Raw genomic sequence first — 12,730 nt, forward strand, 5'->3', positions numbered from 1 at the left:
GGCACAGATACATATATAACAGAACACCACTAGTACAAGCAAAGTACACCCTAATCTGGCTATCCAACGGCTATTTTCTTTCCTTCAATTTTCCAATAGATGGCACCAAGTGAGAACACTAAATAACGCGATACGATTGCCATCTAGTGAGACACTAAGGATACGGTACACTTGACAACCAACCAACAAGCTCACCAACTGAGCCTAGACGACCTAAGATACGCAATGATGTCTCTTTTCTTATTTACGTCATTAGAGAGAATGGCATGTTTCTCTCAATAGTATCGACGAATGTGACAAGACGCGGGCAAGCCCAGCAAGCACATTCCGGTATTCGCCATCTAGCGTCACAATTGCCAAACACTACGAAACCTCATAGCTGAAATGTAGCCACATGTACCTATACTTTTCGTATTCTCAATTTATTATTTTATAGTGTTCCTTATCTTCAAATTAAGGAGTTAATTAGGGTTGAATGTGAAGTTGTGTTTATAAATATGCTAGTCTTACATCTTAATATTTTCTACTTAATTCGGCTTATTCACATTTATAATTTAACAAAATGTTAATAGTAGTGCCTTTCTTGTTTTTTTTGTATTAAATATAGCTTTGTAGGGATTGGAGGCATGATTTTGCGGTGACCCGCCTGTTTTTTCCCCCCGATTTTTATATGAAAAATCCTTCATTGACCTTACGTATGTATGTGCACGTATGTATGCATACGTGTATGTATGTACGCTCGAAAAATATAACCCACTTGTGGCAGTTGCATAAAAACAAATAATTCAGTTACGGTCCGGTGTAAGCCGTATCAGAATCCAATTTACCTGATCTAGGAGTTTGCCGGATTTTCTAGCGAGCTCTAAAAGGATTACACGTTTCGTTATAAAATACCTACTACTTATTATTTAAACGCATGGGCGGTAGTTAAAATGTAGTCCTAGAGCTGCGTACAGATGTAATGAATAATCCGATCCTGCTGTGAAAATTCAGAATACATCACTACTACTTCAACTACTTCCGAATGCCGCCAATGTGTCGATGAATTATTGTATTAAACAAGTGTATTTAATTAATTATTTATTTATCAGTAAAAAATCCTACATGAATCAATAAATGAAGTTGTACTTTATAAGAATATTTTTATATTTCATTTTTTTTTGTCAACAGCTCTCGGGCTATACTTAATGAAATAATTAAATTAATGACTCTCATTGCCACGCGGCTGGTTGGCTGCGTGTTAATCGTCACGGTGAAAGGCAAATGAGTACGCCTCGTTAAGTATCTGGCTATTGAACTGTTTGATACACTTTGTGCTGAACGACAGTTTAAGTTTGCTTTTATTATTTTATGGAAGCCTGTTACATTTATTCATTGATGCTGTAGCTACTGTTATTTATAAACTAGAATTTACCCGCGGCTTCAATCATTAGATCCTGCGGTTAAATTAAATTTCCAAGATTTTACTGAATTTCTGTGGACATGGATATAATGTGTTGTTCCATGTCCACATATTTTTATATAAAATTTCATCCAAATCCGTCCATTCGTTTTAGCGTTAAAGGAATTTAACAAGCATACACGAACACAGACTTTCAAACTCTCGCATTTATAATATCGGTACGATTGGAAAGCAAAGTTCAATTATTACCTTTGTCAATTTTGATTGTTCGCGTATCTTTATAAATTGTCTTCTCTTTAGTTCGCTGATTGACATCCATTATTAGGGGTAAGTTCACTTTTGTACCTCATACCGTTTACCTGTATTTTATTTTTTATGTGCAATGTTGAGCTCATGTACCTACTTAGATACATTTAGGGTTCTAACTATGTATTTTTTTTCTTTTATTCATAATCATAAAGTGTTACAAAGAAAATGAACAAAAGAAGAGAACAAAAACCATACCTGGTTTATCTGTCGCTACGTCGCTTAATATTATTTCACGTACCCATCAACCCCTCACAGAGGCATAAGACGACCAGCATCTCATGCTAACTTAGTAGCATGGAAACCGAGGTAGGCCATCCTCTAGATATATAATGGGCACCTTACAAGTAGTTATTTATTGAACATGATTTTAGTTGTTCATCGGTAAAAACAATGCTATTATATTTATAATTCCCCAATGTATTTTTTCACGTTCCTACATCTTTATTCTGTCCTATCTTTCTCTCTCTGTATCTTTCTCTCCCCTCTTTTTCACTTTAATTTTATACTTTCAGTTCAGACTCAAGTATGCTATCATAATTGAATTAAATTATCGAAATTTTATCGTAATTTTCCAAACAAAAAGGGCTGAATAATATATTACCAGGGCTCTTTGTTCATCGGGCTCTGCAAACACCCCTTGAAAAGGACACGATATTCAGCTATTAAGCAAAATTTAATGCTGTACTCGCGAATATTATAATTACCAGCCCTCTGTGCTCTTTCCGAGTGCGTATTTCATGAACATGCGGACAAAAAAAGGGGGAATAACATACCGATTATTGTGTGACAAAGATCCTAATGAACGAGGAAGGTCCCAACGGGCGTGCGTAGGGTCGATTTCCAGTACAGGCAGTTGATAGTTAGTAGTTTTCTGCCTGCCTACTCAATGCACGCGCGTAAAACATCATCTACGTTCAGAATGTAGATGACGTTTATGGGCGTTTTCAAAAAAACGTGTACCCTTTCTTTCAAAATGAATTTAATTTTTTCATATAAATTTTATGAGTCAGTTTTGTGATGCCCTTGCCGTGTGTATGAAAAACAACGCCACAAAACTGAGATTTTTGATTGGGACATTTTTAAACCACCGGAATCGATTGTGCTTTTGATTCTGAGCAGGACATCATATTTTTTTTCCAAAATTGAAAAAATAATGCGTACACTTTTTTGTGAAAATGCCCTTTTACGAGGGCGTTTTTTATTTATATAATTGAACGAGCTGTAGTCCACGATTTTTCCTGCAAAAAATCTGTGCGAATTTCAAAAAATTAGAAAGTGGTACACTAAAACAACTGTTCCAGCGATTGACTCTGCAAAAAACTTTACAAAGCTAATTAAAATCAGGGATTTTGCATAAAATCCTGGGGAATCCCCAAACATTACAAGGTGAAAAAAAACACCGATATCAAATTTTTGATTCCGATCCCGTTGGAATATTGGGATAAAAGTAGCTTATGTGTTATTTAGAACCACTAAATTATTATTCAGCGATACTTTTATTAGAAACATTTTTTTTTTATTTTAGTTGTTTTAGTGTGGAGTATTAACTCACCCATGCACGCACGCAAGCACGCACACACATACGAGTACTAATAAAATTTCGCATCAATAATTTTAAAACGGTTGACGATCTTCGTTTGTCCTAATTGGTATCAGGCGAAATTAATTAAAATTCTGTTATTGTTTGTTGGTCATTGGCTAAACTCCATGTTTTGTGAAGTACTTCACATATTGGAACAATTTCAACAGTGCGTTTACAGCAAACTTGCCTTGCAAACTTTTGTCTTGCGCATCAAAATGGCGAAGATAAAGCGCGACAAAATGATAAAGACGAAGCGTGTCAAAATGCCCAAGATGAAGCGCGTCAAAATGACGAAGATGAAGTGCGTCAAAGAGACAAAAATGAAGCGCGTCAAAATGACAAAGATGAAGCGCGTCAAAATGACGAAGATGAAGTGCGTCAAAATGACAAAGATGAAGCGCGTCAAAATGACGAAGATGAAGCGCGTCAAAATGACAAAGATGAAGCGCGTCAAATTGACGAAGATGGAGTGCGTCAAAGAGACAAAGATGAAGCGCATTAAAATGACAAAGATAAAGCGCGTCAAAATGACGAAAATGAAGTGCGTCAAAGAGACAAAGATGAAGCGCGTCAAAATGACGAAGATGAAGTGCGTCAAAGTGACAAATCTTTGCTTCATCTGAAGCGCGTCAAAATTCTAGTCAAGACAAAAGAAAAAATAGGTGTCCTATATCCTTCCTATTAATATTGTCAATGCAAAAGTTTCTTCATCACGTCTAAACCGCTGAACCGATATACGAGAAATTCGGTATACATGGGAAGGACATTTATCCCGGAAAATTGCATAGGTTCCGTGGGATAGCGATAGCCGAATTTTACGCGGACAAAGTCGAGGGTAACGGTTAGTTATCTGATAATCTAACTTTATTTTTTTATAGCTTATTTTTTAATAATATAGACAAAGAGTCAAATCATTGAAATTCGTAATGTAAAGAACGACTATCACAGAGTGTAATAAAGACACAATGACACAAACAAAATTTCAACAAAAACTTATTTTTCACTTTTCATGCTCGTAAAGTTCGTGTTTATGCTGGATCTAGGCGACATAAAATTACTTATTATGCTCTAGTGCATAAAATAAAATCTTCGTCTAAGACCAAGGCAGTCAGGTGTCAACAGCCACAAATAAAAAAGTCTTTAAATACATATTTTATAAAAAAAATGGTATAAAACTAAAAATCAATCAAAAAAATCATCCAGATCAAAAATCATCAAAATCAATATAATTATTTAGCAATGCATGAGAAATAAGAGCTACCTAGCCAGTGAACAATTGTTGCAACTGTTGCTATTTCATTTCCTCGCAATCGTAGTGAAAAGCAGCATTAAACCCATTTTCCCCTGGACGTCTATCCTTCCTCGCCGTACCGGCTGGGGTGGCTATATGAGCGTCTCTGGTAAAATGGCTCGTTTTATGCTCTTGTTGTACAATCTAATATTAAATAGGCCTGTGCCCTGCAATAGAGCGTATAAATTATAGGCCAAGAGCTTCATATATTTTTTATTTTATAATACGTCGCTAAATAAATTCCATGATATATTTGTGAATTTTCAATGGAACTCAGTAAAATCCTTGAATTTTAGTTCGCTGGATCTCATTTACGCGAATAAATTCGCGGATACACACTAGTAGCAAATAAAAAAACGTTTGATTTTATCTTCATTTATTTTATCATGTTCTAGTCAATAATGTACCATTGGTCCAAAAAACCGTCGTCCCTGTATGAATAACCTGAAATGAAAAGGATTATAGTGCCATTTCTTAATTGTGTTAATTAAACACACTCATTCGTGTATTGTTTGTTTTGTTTTTGTTGTTAGTCTAAGATATGCTTGCGTTGTAGCGGTTGTATTTCTCTAAAGATGACCTCTGGTTGAGTTTGAAACGCGTCAGTGTGGTGTGGCGGTGGTGATAGATTTGGCTTGTGTGATTTGTGTGTGCTTTTATGGTGTGTAGGTGGAGGAACTGCATGAACACATTTCTTGCATAAACGTAGCTATCATAAGGTTGGGAGTGGGGCAAGGAATTGTTTTAGTTCATTGTTTCAGTTTAAAAGATCTTAGCGTACAAACGACAGGATGTGATTTTATTTTATACATGCTTCAAAGTTGGCCAGGCATATCACGATGTGCCTGAGAAACAATACGGCAGATTGATTAGAGCAACGCATTCGTCGGTATTCCTAAATCTATACCGGGCACATCGTTATATGCCGAAAAAAAGAAAAAATAGATACAACGAGCGAAGCGAGGAGTTGTTAGTATGAATTGTGACCACAACGGACGAACCGAGTGAGCGAAGCGAGCGTGCCGCGGCAGCAGCCGGCAAAATGCCAGAACCGATATGGCGGCATTTCCCTAGTAATTTCATTATCTGCCAGGACGTCACTAGGCAAATCGTTGAACGAATAGTTTTGAACGATATGGTAGATGTCCCTTAGTCAATTCATGAAATGGCGCCATTTCACGATATGGCTAGGAATTTCGTGATCTGGCGGATTTTACGATCGGCTGCCAACATAGATAGTTTACTAAATTATGTGCTCTGAGAAGTTGTGGAACTTACGATCGTAATCCTTGAGATTTGGGACAGTAAAGCATTTTCCCATGTGGACAACTTGCCACACTGTGAACAAAAAAAAACAAACTTGTTCTTACCTTGCCATTTTGCAACCTATGCAGGCAGATGTGGGTCGCGGTATTAATTGGTTCCAAGGAAAATAATTTAACAAACAAAAAGTTGGAAACCCTCAACTTTGTCACTTCAAAGTTCAATATCTCAAAAACTTCCACAAATGTTTCAAGATCAAAATTTGCCAAATCGTTTGGTTGGACCGTCGAATTTTATATAAAAAAATATACAGGCGAACACCCTGTTAATAAAAAAGAAGTTACGAACGTTTAATGGCGGGATATTGGGAAATTTGAGAAACAACATTTAAAAATCATGTTTCCTAAACCCAAACCCTTAAGACCCAAGGTCCAAGAACGAAAAGATAGCAAGTAACCCCAACAATATCCAAAAAAAAATTGACTGTCCATGTGCCGAACATCCTGTTTACAGATTTAGTCATATTTCAGTGGAGAAATAATTACTCTAGTTTTTCAAATTTTTCTAATGTTTATTTGGGGGAAAATACTTGATATTAGCCGAGACCCCCTCCCCCCTAAAGGCCTCGCATAATGAGGGCTATCGCGAATGAATTCGCCGCTAGAGGCGCTAGTGTAGCGTGAGGTCTCCGAAATGTCAAATCTCATAGTTTTTGGGTGAGCTACGCGGGTTTATTTATAATTAGAATAATTTTGTGAATATGTTGCATTACCGGAAATTATTTATGGCAATTATGCGTTATGTCTGTGTTTTGAGACAGTTTTGTCTTTCGGAAACTTTTGTCCTCCCTTTTTTTCCGAACAAAACGGGACTACGCAACACTGTGGTTGCTCGATATTTTTATGGTACGGTTTTAAGGTGTATTGATTTTAATCTAAACTTTGTTTTCACGCCCGTAATAACATACTTTGAAAGCCATACTTAAAAACCTCACGCAACAGTGGCACCATCTAGAAAGACAAAAAACGATAGCCCTCATTAATGGGTGCTCCTTTATATACAACTGGCTAAATGAGATCTTAGATCATTTTGCCTTACTGTCATATCGTTCCATACAGTTGACGTAGTCCAGTAAGCAATAATTTTGGAAGGTTTCGTAGTGAAAGTAGATGGTCCGACCGCAAACGATACCGGTACTGAAAATAAACATAGTACAAAAGTATAATTATTATGAACAGGGGTCGGACAAAAAGTGCCGATGACGTCAAACCACTTATAGGATGATTTCAAATATTATTGATTTTCGTAAACAATTAACACTTATCATTTATCAACCTCTTTATTAAACGACACGAAATCTATTTTATTCACTGAATTCCATTGATTTATTTACGATTATTTTGTTACTTCATTAATGCTACTTTGTTACTACATGTCACACGGAAGTTTAAATAGAAACATCATCTTGTGTGCAAGATTACGTAATTTTTTTACTAATTTTTACGTCATCGGCGCTTTTTGTCCGACCCCTGATTATGAACTAGATTTTGCCTGCGGCTTCGCTCGCGCAAAATTAGTATGTAGTTAAAAACTTTTTGATCCCACAAAAACCTACATTATTTCGGGATATAAAGTATCCTACATGTAATCCAGGGTATACATTATACATATGTACACCGAATTTCATGCAAATCCGTTTAGTAGTTTTTACATGAAAGAGTAACAAACATCCAAACAAACATCCATGTATCCATACAAACTTTCGCGTTTATAATATTACTAGCTTTTGCCCGCGGCTCCGCCCGCGTGGTATTCGGTTATCGCGCGCTGTTCCCTCGGGAACTGTGCATTTTTCCGGCATAAAAGTAGCCTCGGGCCCATAAACTATCTCTATGCCAAAAATCACGTCGATCGGTCGCTTCGTTACGGCGTGAAAAACGGACAAACACACAAACATACAAACACACTTTCGCATTTATAATATTAAGTATGGATAAGTAAGATAAGTACACAGAATTACTTCAAAATTTTCTATAATCCAGGAAGTAACGGATTTGTTTACTGTACGCCCTTGTATTGGTTTTTTATCCAAAATGTGAAAACCTTATATAGGCTGACCAAGAATATAAAAAAACCTGACGCGAGGGCAGCACTTCTACGTTTTATATTGCAACATTCTTTACACTTACTATACGATACCTACCAGTCATATTGACAACGGTGTCGGTGATGCTATTTAAAGGAATATTTCCTTCAAACTTTTTCTATGACAAATACGATATACGCGATGTTCGACATAGAGTCGATTCTGATTGGAGAGAAACGCTACTATAAAAATAGGCTTCAGTAGATCGTGGGAAAAAAGCATTGGGGAAAATATACGAACGGTAATTTTGCTACAAGGAAATAACGATTCTGGGAAATTTCCTATTACCACCTCGGATACGACGACCACGACCACTCTATGGCTTAGGCCGCACTACGGCTAAACCGCCGCGGTTTTTAACCGCGTCTCTTTTAAATCAAGTAAACTGAAAACCGCCAGTGCGGCCGCTTGCGTTAGTTTACTTGATTCACAAAGTCACGCGGTTAAAAACCGCGGCTGTTGTGGCCTCGGCCTATCAGAGTGTAATTGACTAAGAAGAGAGATAGAACTTACTCGTAGGCCCTCATGCAGTAGAAAGCATTGTATTCGCAGTCTTCCGAGTAGGAAACCCGCAGCATTGTCGTGGTAATCTCGTACAGCTTGTGTTTCGTCGTACATTGGTTCTCTACGTTCGGCGTGCCCGTGAAACTAAGGAACAGTCCGGAAGACGATGCAATGTAATCAATTTGTATTTATTATTGGTAATACCTAAGTAAAGAAAAAATCGAAAAACTATAAAAAATCTAAAATGGAAAAAACAAATATAGTATAGAACTTTGTTAGGTAGGTAATAGGTAACAATTTCAACAGTTACGGCCCATTTAAAATCACAAAAACTACCACTTGTTTTTTTTTACGTCAAAATCTTAGAGCTCGTGATTTTGAGTTAGAAGAACCCAGAATTACCTAATCCTCATCATCATCCCAGCCTATATACGTCCCACTGCTGGGCACAGGCCTCCTCTCAGAACAAGAGAGCTTGGGCTATAGTTCCCACGCGGGCCCAGTTGGATTGGGAACTTCGCACGCACCATTGAATTGGTTTGTGCAGGTGGTGCCTAAAGCCGTGGTGGCCTACCTAGTGGTTTGACCTATCGCCTCTCAAACAGAGGGTCGTGGGTTCAAACCCCGGCTCGCACCTCTTGAGTTTTTCGAAATTCATGGGCGGAATTATATTTGAAATTTTACCACGAGCTTTGCGGTGAAGGAAAACATCGTGAGGAAACCTGTACCTAATCCTAAAAAAATAAAACTTAGCGCCATTTAAAGTAAAAATGCCCACTAAATGGTATATAGGGATAAGTATTTTCATTTAGATTTTTTTTCAAGACTACTAATTTTATATTTTTTACATATTTTTAATTCAAACTTTTTATTAGCCTTAGTGTGAATCAAATATTGTAGTACACATATAAGTACATATAAAATAATAATAAATCGGCATGTTACTTCTCATTATCCTTCCTAGGATCAAAAGGTTCTTCAGTTGTCTCATTTTGCGGACGACGAGCAGGGCCAGGGTACTGCCACTGACGACGATTCTCATTCAGCTGTCAAACAAAGTAACGTCACAAACAACATCGTCAGTAAAAAAGACTTCCACTGCTGGACCTAGGCCTCCAAAAAACACCACAATGACTATACTACTCACGGCGAACCTTGATCCCTATGACAGTTTCACTGACATTTCTGATAGTGACGCAACAGTATGTATGTATGTATGTAAATACTTTATTGTACAAAAAACACAAAATAATACAAAAAGAAAACAACAAAACAAAAGAGTACAAAGGCGAACAGTTTCGATTTCCTCACTTTTTTGCAGGCAATATCTTGCATTCAGCCAAATTATTTAACATAAATTATTTTAATAAAATAACATGGATACACTGGTAATATTTCTCAAATTCTTATATTTATGTGTTCAGTAATTTATATAAGACCATTACACACATGGAATCGGACTCCGAAAATCAGACAGATAACATTTATTGTCTATCAGATTCTGATTAAAATAGAAAAGTTAATCATAACTCAAAGCGTTTGTTTATTTGCCTAGTCCAAGGACAATAAACATTATTGACAAATCAATGTTTCCTTACATCCTGCTGTAGCCATCGACATCTGCTTATCGATATGCCCTTCCTTAGTCGATACAGCCTAACGAAGTAACTTTTGCAATACGTCGCCGTGTAAGTTTGGATGAGCTTATTTCCAATAATTACGAATAATACTTAATAATTTAATAATATTCTTTTTTAAATATTATAATTCTACAAATTATGACGTGCTAGATTTCCAAGCATTGCTTTTAAACAATAATGCGTTACAGAAATTCAAAATCAAAACGTTTATTCTGCAACCAGCGCTTTCGGAAATACCACCATTGCCAAGAAAAATGCGCCGCAAGAAACTAGACGAAAAGTCACTTTTACAAAAGAAAATAAAATAAATAATCACAAAATATAGATTCATTCGTATATGAAAACTGGTAGAACCTTGTTGCAGAGAGCTTTTGCTGCTTGTACCAAAATTGCAGCAGGTGTTTGCAGGTGGTAGGACCTTGTGCAAGGTCCGCCCGGATAGCTACCACCATCTTGCTCGCTAATCCTGCCGTGAAGCAGCAGTGCTTGCATTGTTGTGTTTCGGCGTGGAGAGTAAGACAGCCGGTGAAATTACTGGCACGTGAGGTATCCCATCTTAGGCCTCTAGGTTGGCAACGCGTCTGCAATACCCCTGGTGTTGCAGATGTTTATGGGCGGTGGTGATCTCTTACCATCAGGAGACCCACTTGCTTGTTTGCCATCCAGTCGTATAAAAAAAAAAAAAAATGTTTTTGATACTTAAGTTTGGTAAATGCCGACTGCAACAAGGTTCTACCAAGTCACATACGAACTTGTCATGGTAACTAGTCACTATGGGAACTAGTCCTGCGCCACTTGTATCTAATAAGCCCTTGTGACCTTCAGCACCTGATGACGTCATCACTCATCAGTCTACCATGTGGTGGGTCTTCTGTAACATGACCACCAAACAAGAAAACATTGACCCCAAATAGCTACTTATCAGCTTTTTAAAGTCATGACTATGTGTCCTTACTGCCACTAAGTTTGCTTATTATTCGGGCAATACCGCTTACGTGTTCATTTGCGGATCTCCGCTGTTTCGCCTCCCATTGATTAATTTTATTTGACGGATAAATGTGATGCTGTCTCCGCCTATTTAAACAAAACAAACAGAGACGGCATCATATTTATCCGTCAAATAAATTTAATCAATGGATGGTGAAACAAGGGGTTGATCTGTTAAAAATATTTGTGTATTTAGTTATAGTACGTTTGCATTAAAGTAGTATTTTTTTTTATTTTCTTTCAACTACTCCGTGAATCAATTGTTTTGTCAGTTGATTTGCTTGAACGCTTTTAAGATTATTTCTTACCGGCTTAGGTTTTAATTCTTGAAGGCCAGCCAACGCACAGCTACCGCACACCGTTGGCAGCAAAACTTAAAAAATATATTTTGACAAACAGTTCTCTCGTCATGTCATTCTCATTTTACTATGCACCTGTCTAATTACCGTACCGCTTTTTTCCGCACTAGTGACACGGTATTTAGACTTTTTTTTTATAAAACGAGGAGGCAAACGAGCAGACGGGTCACCTGATGGAGAGCGATCACCGTCGCCCATGGACACCCGCAACACGAGGGGAATCACAGGTGCGTTGCCGACCCTTTAAGGAATTGGTAGGCTCGTTTTTTAAAGATCCCTAAGTTGTAACGCTCCGGGAATGTTACCGCTGTAAGCTGATTCCAGATCTTCGTCGTGCGAGGAAAGAAGTTTCGCTTAAAACGCACGGTAGGTACTAGACTGCCAATCATGAAGATGGTGAGGATGGAAAGATAGACGGTTCCTCGAAGTGCGGTAGTGGAATTTAGCCGCAGGCAGCAATTCGAAAAGTGCTAAATGGCAGCTATGCTTTCTCTATAGAATGTTAACTCAGTCTCAGTGCCGTGTCGCTTTTAGTAAAAGCGGTACGGGAATTAGACAGGGGCACAATAAAATGAGAATGACCGATCTGTGGTTCTACTCTTTTTGGCAGCTGTCCCTCGAAAATACTATGTGACTGCTACTAAATAAGTAGGGTGTACTGCATATTAGTATTAGCTCACCATTCATTCATGACATGAACTTTAATAGTTAAGATTATCTGAACACTAGTGTTCTATGTTTAAATAAAAGGGTCCGTTTCGTAAAATTTGGGTTGACGAAAAAAAAAAACATTATTGGTTCTTGTCTTGTTTATGACTCGTGCCATCGCCCTATACACATCAAAAAAGTCTTTTAATAACTGATCCCTTGACTCAGTAGTTATACCGAAATGTTTAAGGATAAAAACATTCCTACTTTTGATGAGTGTTAAAGTATCAGATTTAGATAATACTTACATTGACGATAAATTACCGATAGTAAAACTATTTTGTAAGCATTTTTTAGTTGCATTTGAGCTCAAAACCTTACAATAAACGACACAAATACACATTTTATTTTTTTCGAACAAAATAAACGGTCTTAATTTACTTCTGTCGTTAGTACCAGAATTAATATAATGTGCTCATGATTTCACGCTTTTGTGACACAAAATAATTGAAAATATTAATTGGAATTTGATTTATTTGATACAATCTCAGCATATATCAGTACTACTGTAATTTTTGGCAAACTTTTCAAAAGCGTTC

At 37.2% G+C, this 12,730-nt stretch overlaps 1 protein-coding gene across 1 annotated transcript; it reads right to left on the reverse strand.

Annotated features, from left to right (window-relative positions):
* Positions 1–4,943: 4,943 nt before the first annotated feature.
* Positions 4,944–12,680, reverse strand: LOC141442112 (uncharacterized). Its single transcript, XM_074107021.1, has 7 exons — positions 12,440–12,680; positions 11,433–11,497; positions 9,443–9,543; positions 8,507–8,641; positions 6,946–7,043; positions 5,863–5,922; positions 4,944–5,028 (listed from the first exon to the last, which is right to left on the reverse strand). The coding sequence occupies exons 1-7, from the start codon at positions 12,492–12,494 to the stop codon at positions 4,976–4,978; spliced, it is 567 nt and encodes a 188-aa protein (XP_073963122.1). The 5' UTR covers positions 12,495–12,680; the 3' UTR covers positions 4,944–4,975.
* Positions 12,681–12,730: the final 50 nt, after the last annotated feature.

The sequence above is a fragment of the Choristoneura fumiferana genome, chromosome 25, assembly GCF_025370935.1.
Source record: "Choristoneura fumiferana chromosome 25, NRCan_CFum_1, whole genome shotgun sequence".
NCBI lineage: Eukaryota > Metazoa > Arthropoda > Insecta > Lepidoptera > Tortricidae > Choristoneura > Choristoneura fumiferana.

Bases quoted from the DNA above. Each gene is read 5' to 3' on its own strand.
- LOC141442112 (XM_074107021.1), bottom strand. From the start codon at position 12,494: ATGCAACTAAAAAATGCTTACAAAATAGTTTTACTATCGGTAATTTAT. The intron at 11,498-12,439 runs GTAAGTATTATC...ATATTTTTTAAG, and splicing joins ATCGGTAATTTATCGTCAAT to TTTTGCTGCCAACGGTGTGC. The intron at 5,029-5,862 runs GTAAGTTCCACA...TTTTCATTTCAG, and splicing joins AAATCTCAAGGATTACGATC to GTTATTCATACAGGGACGAC.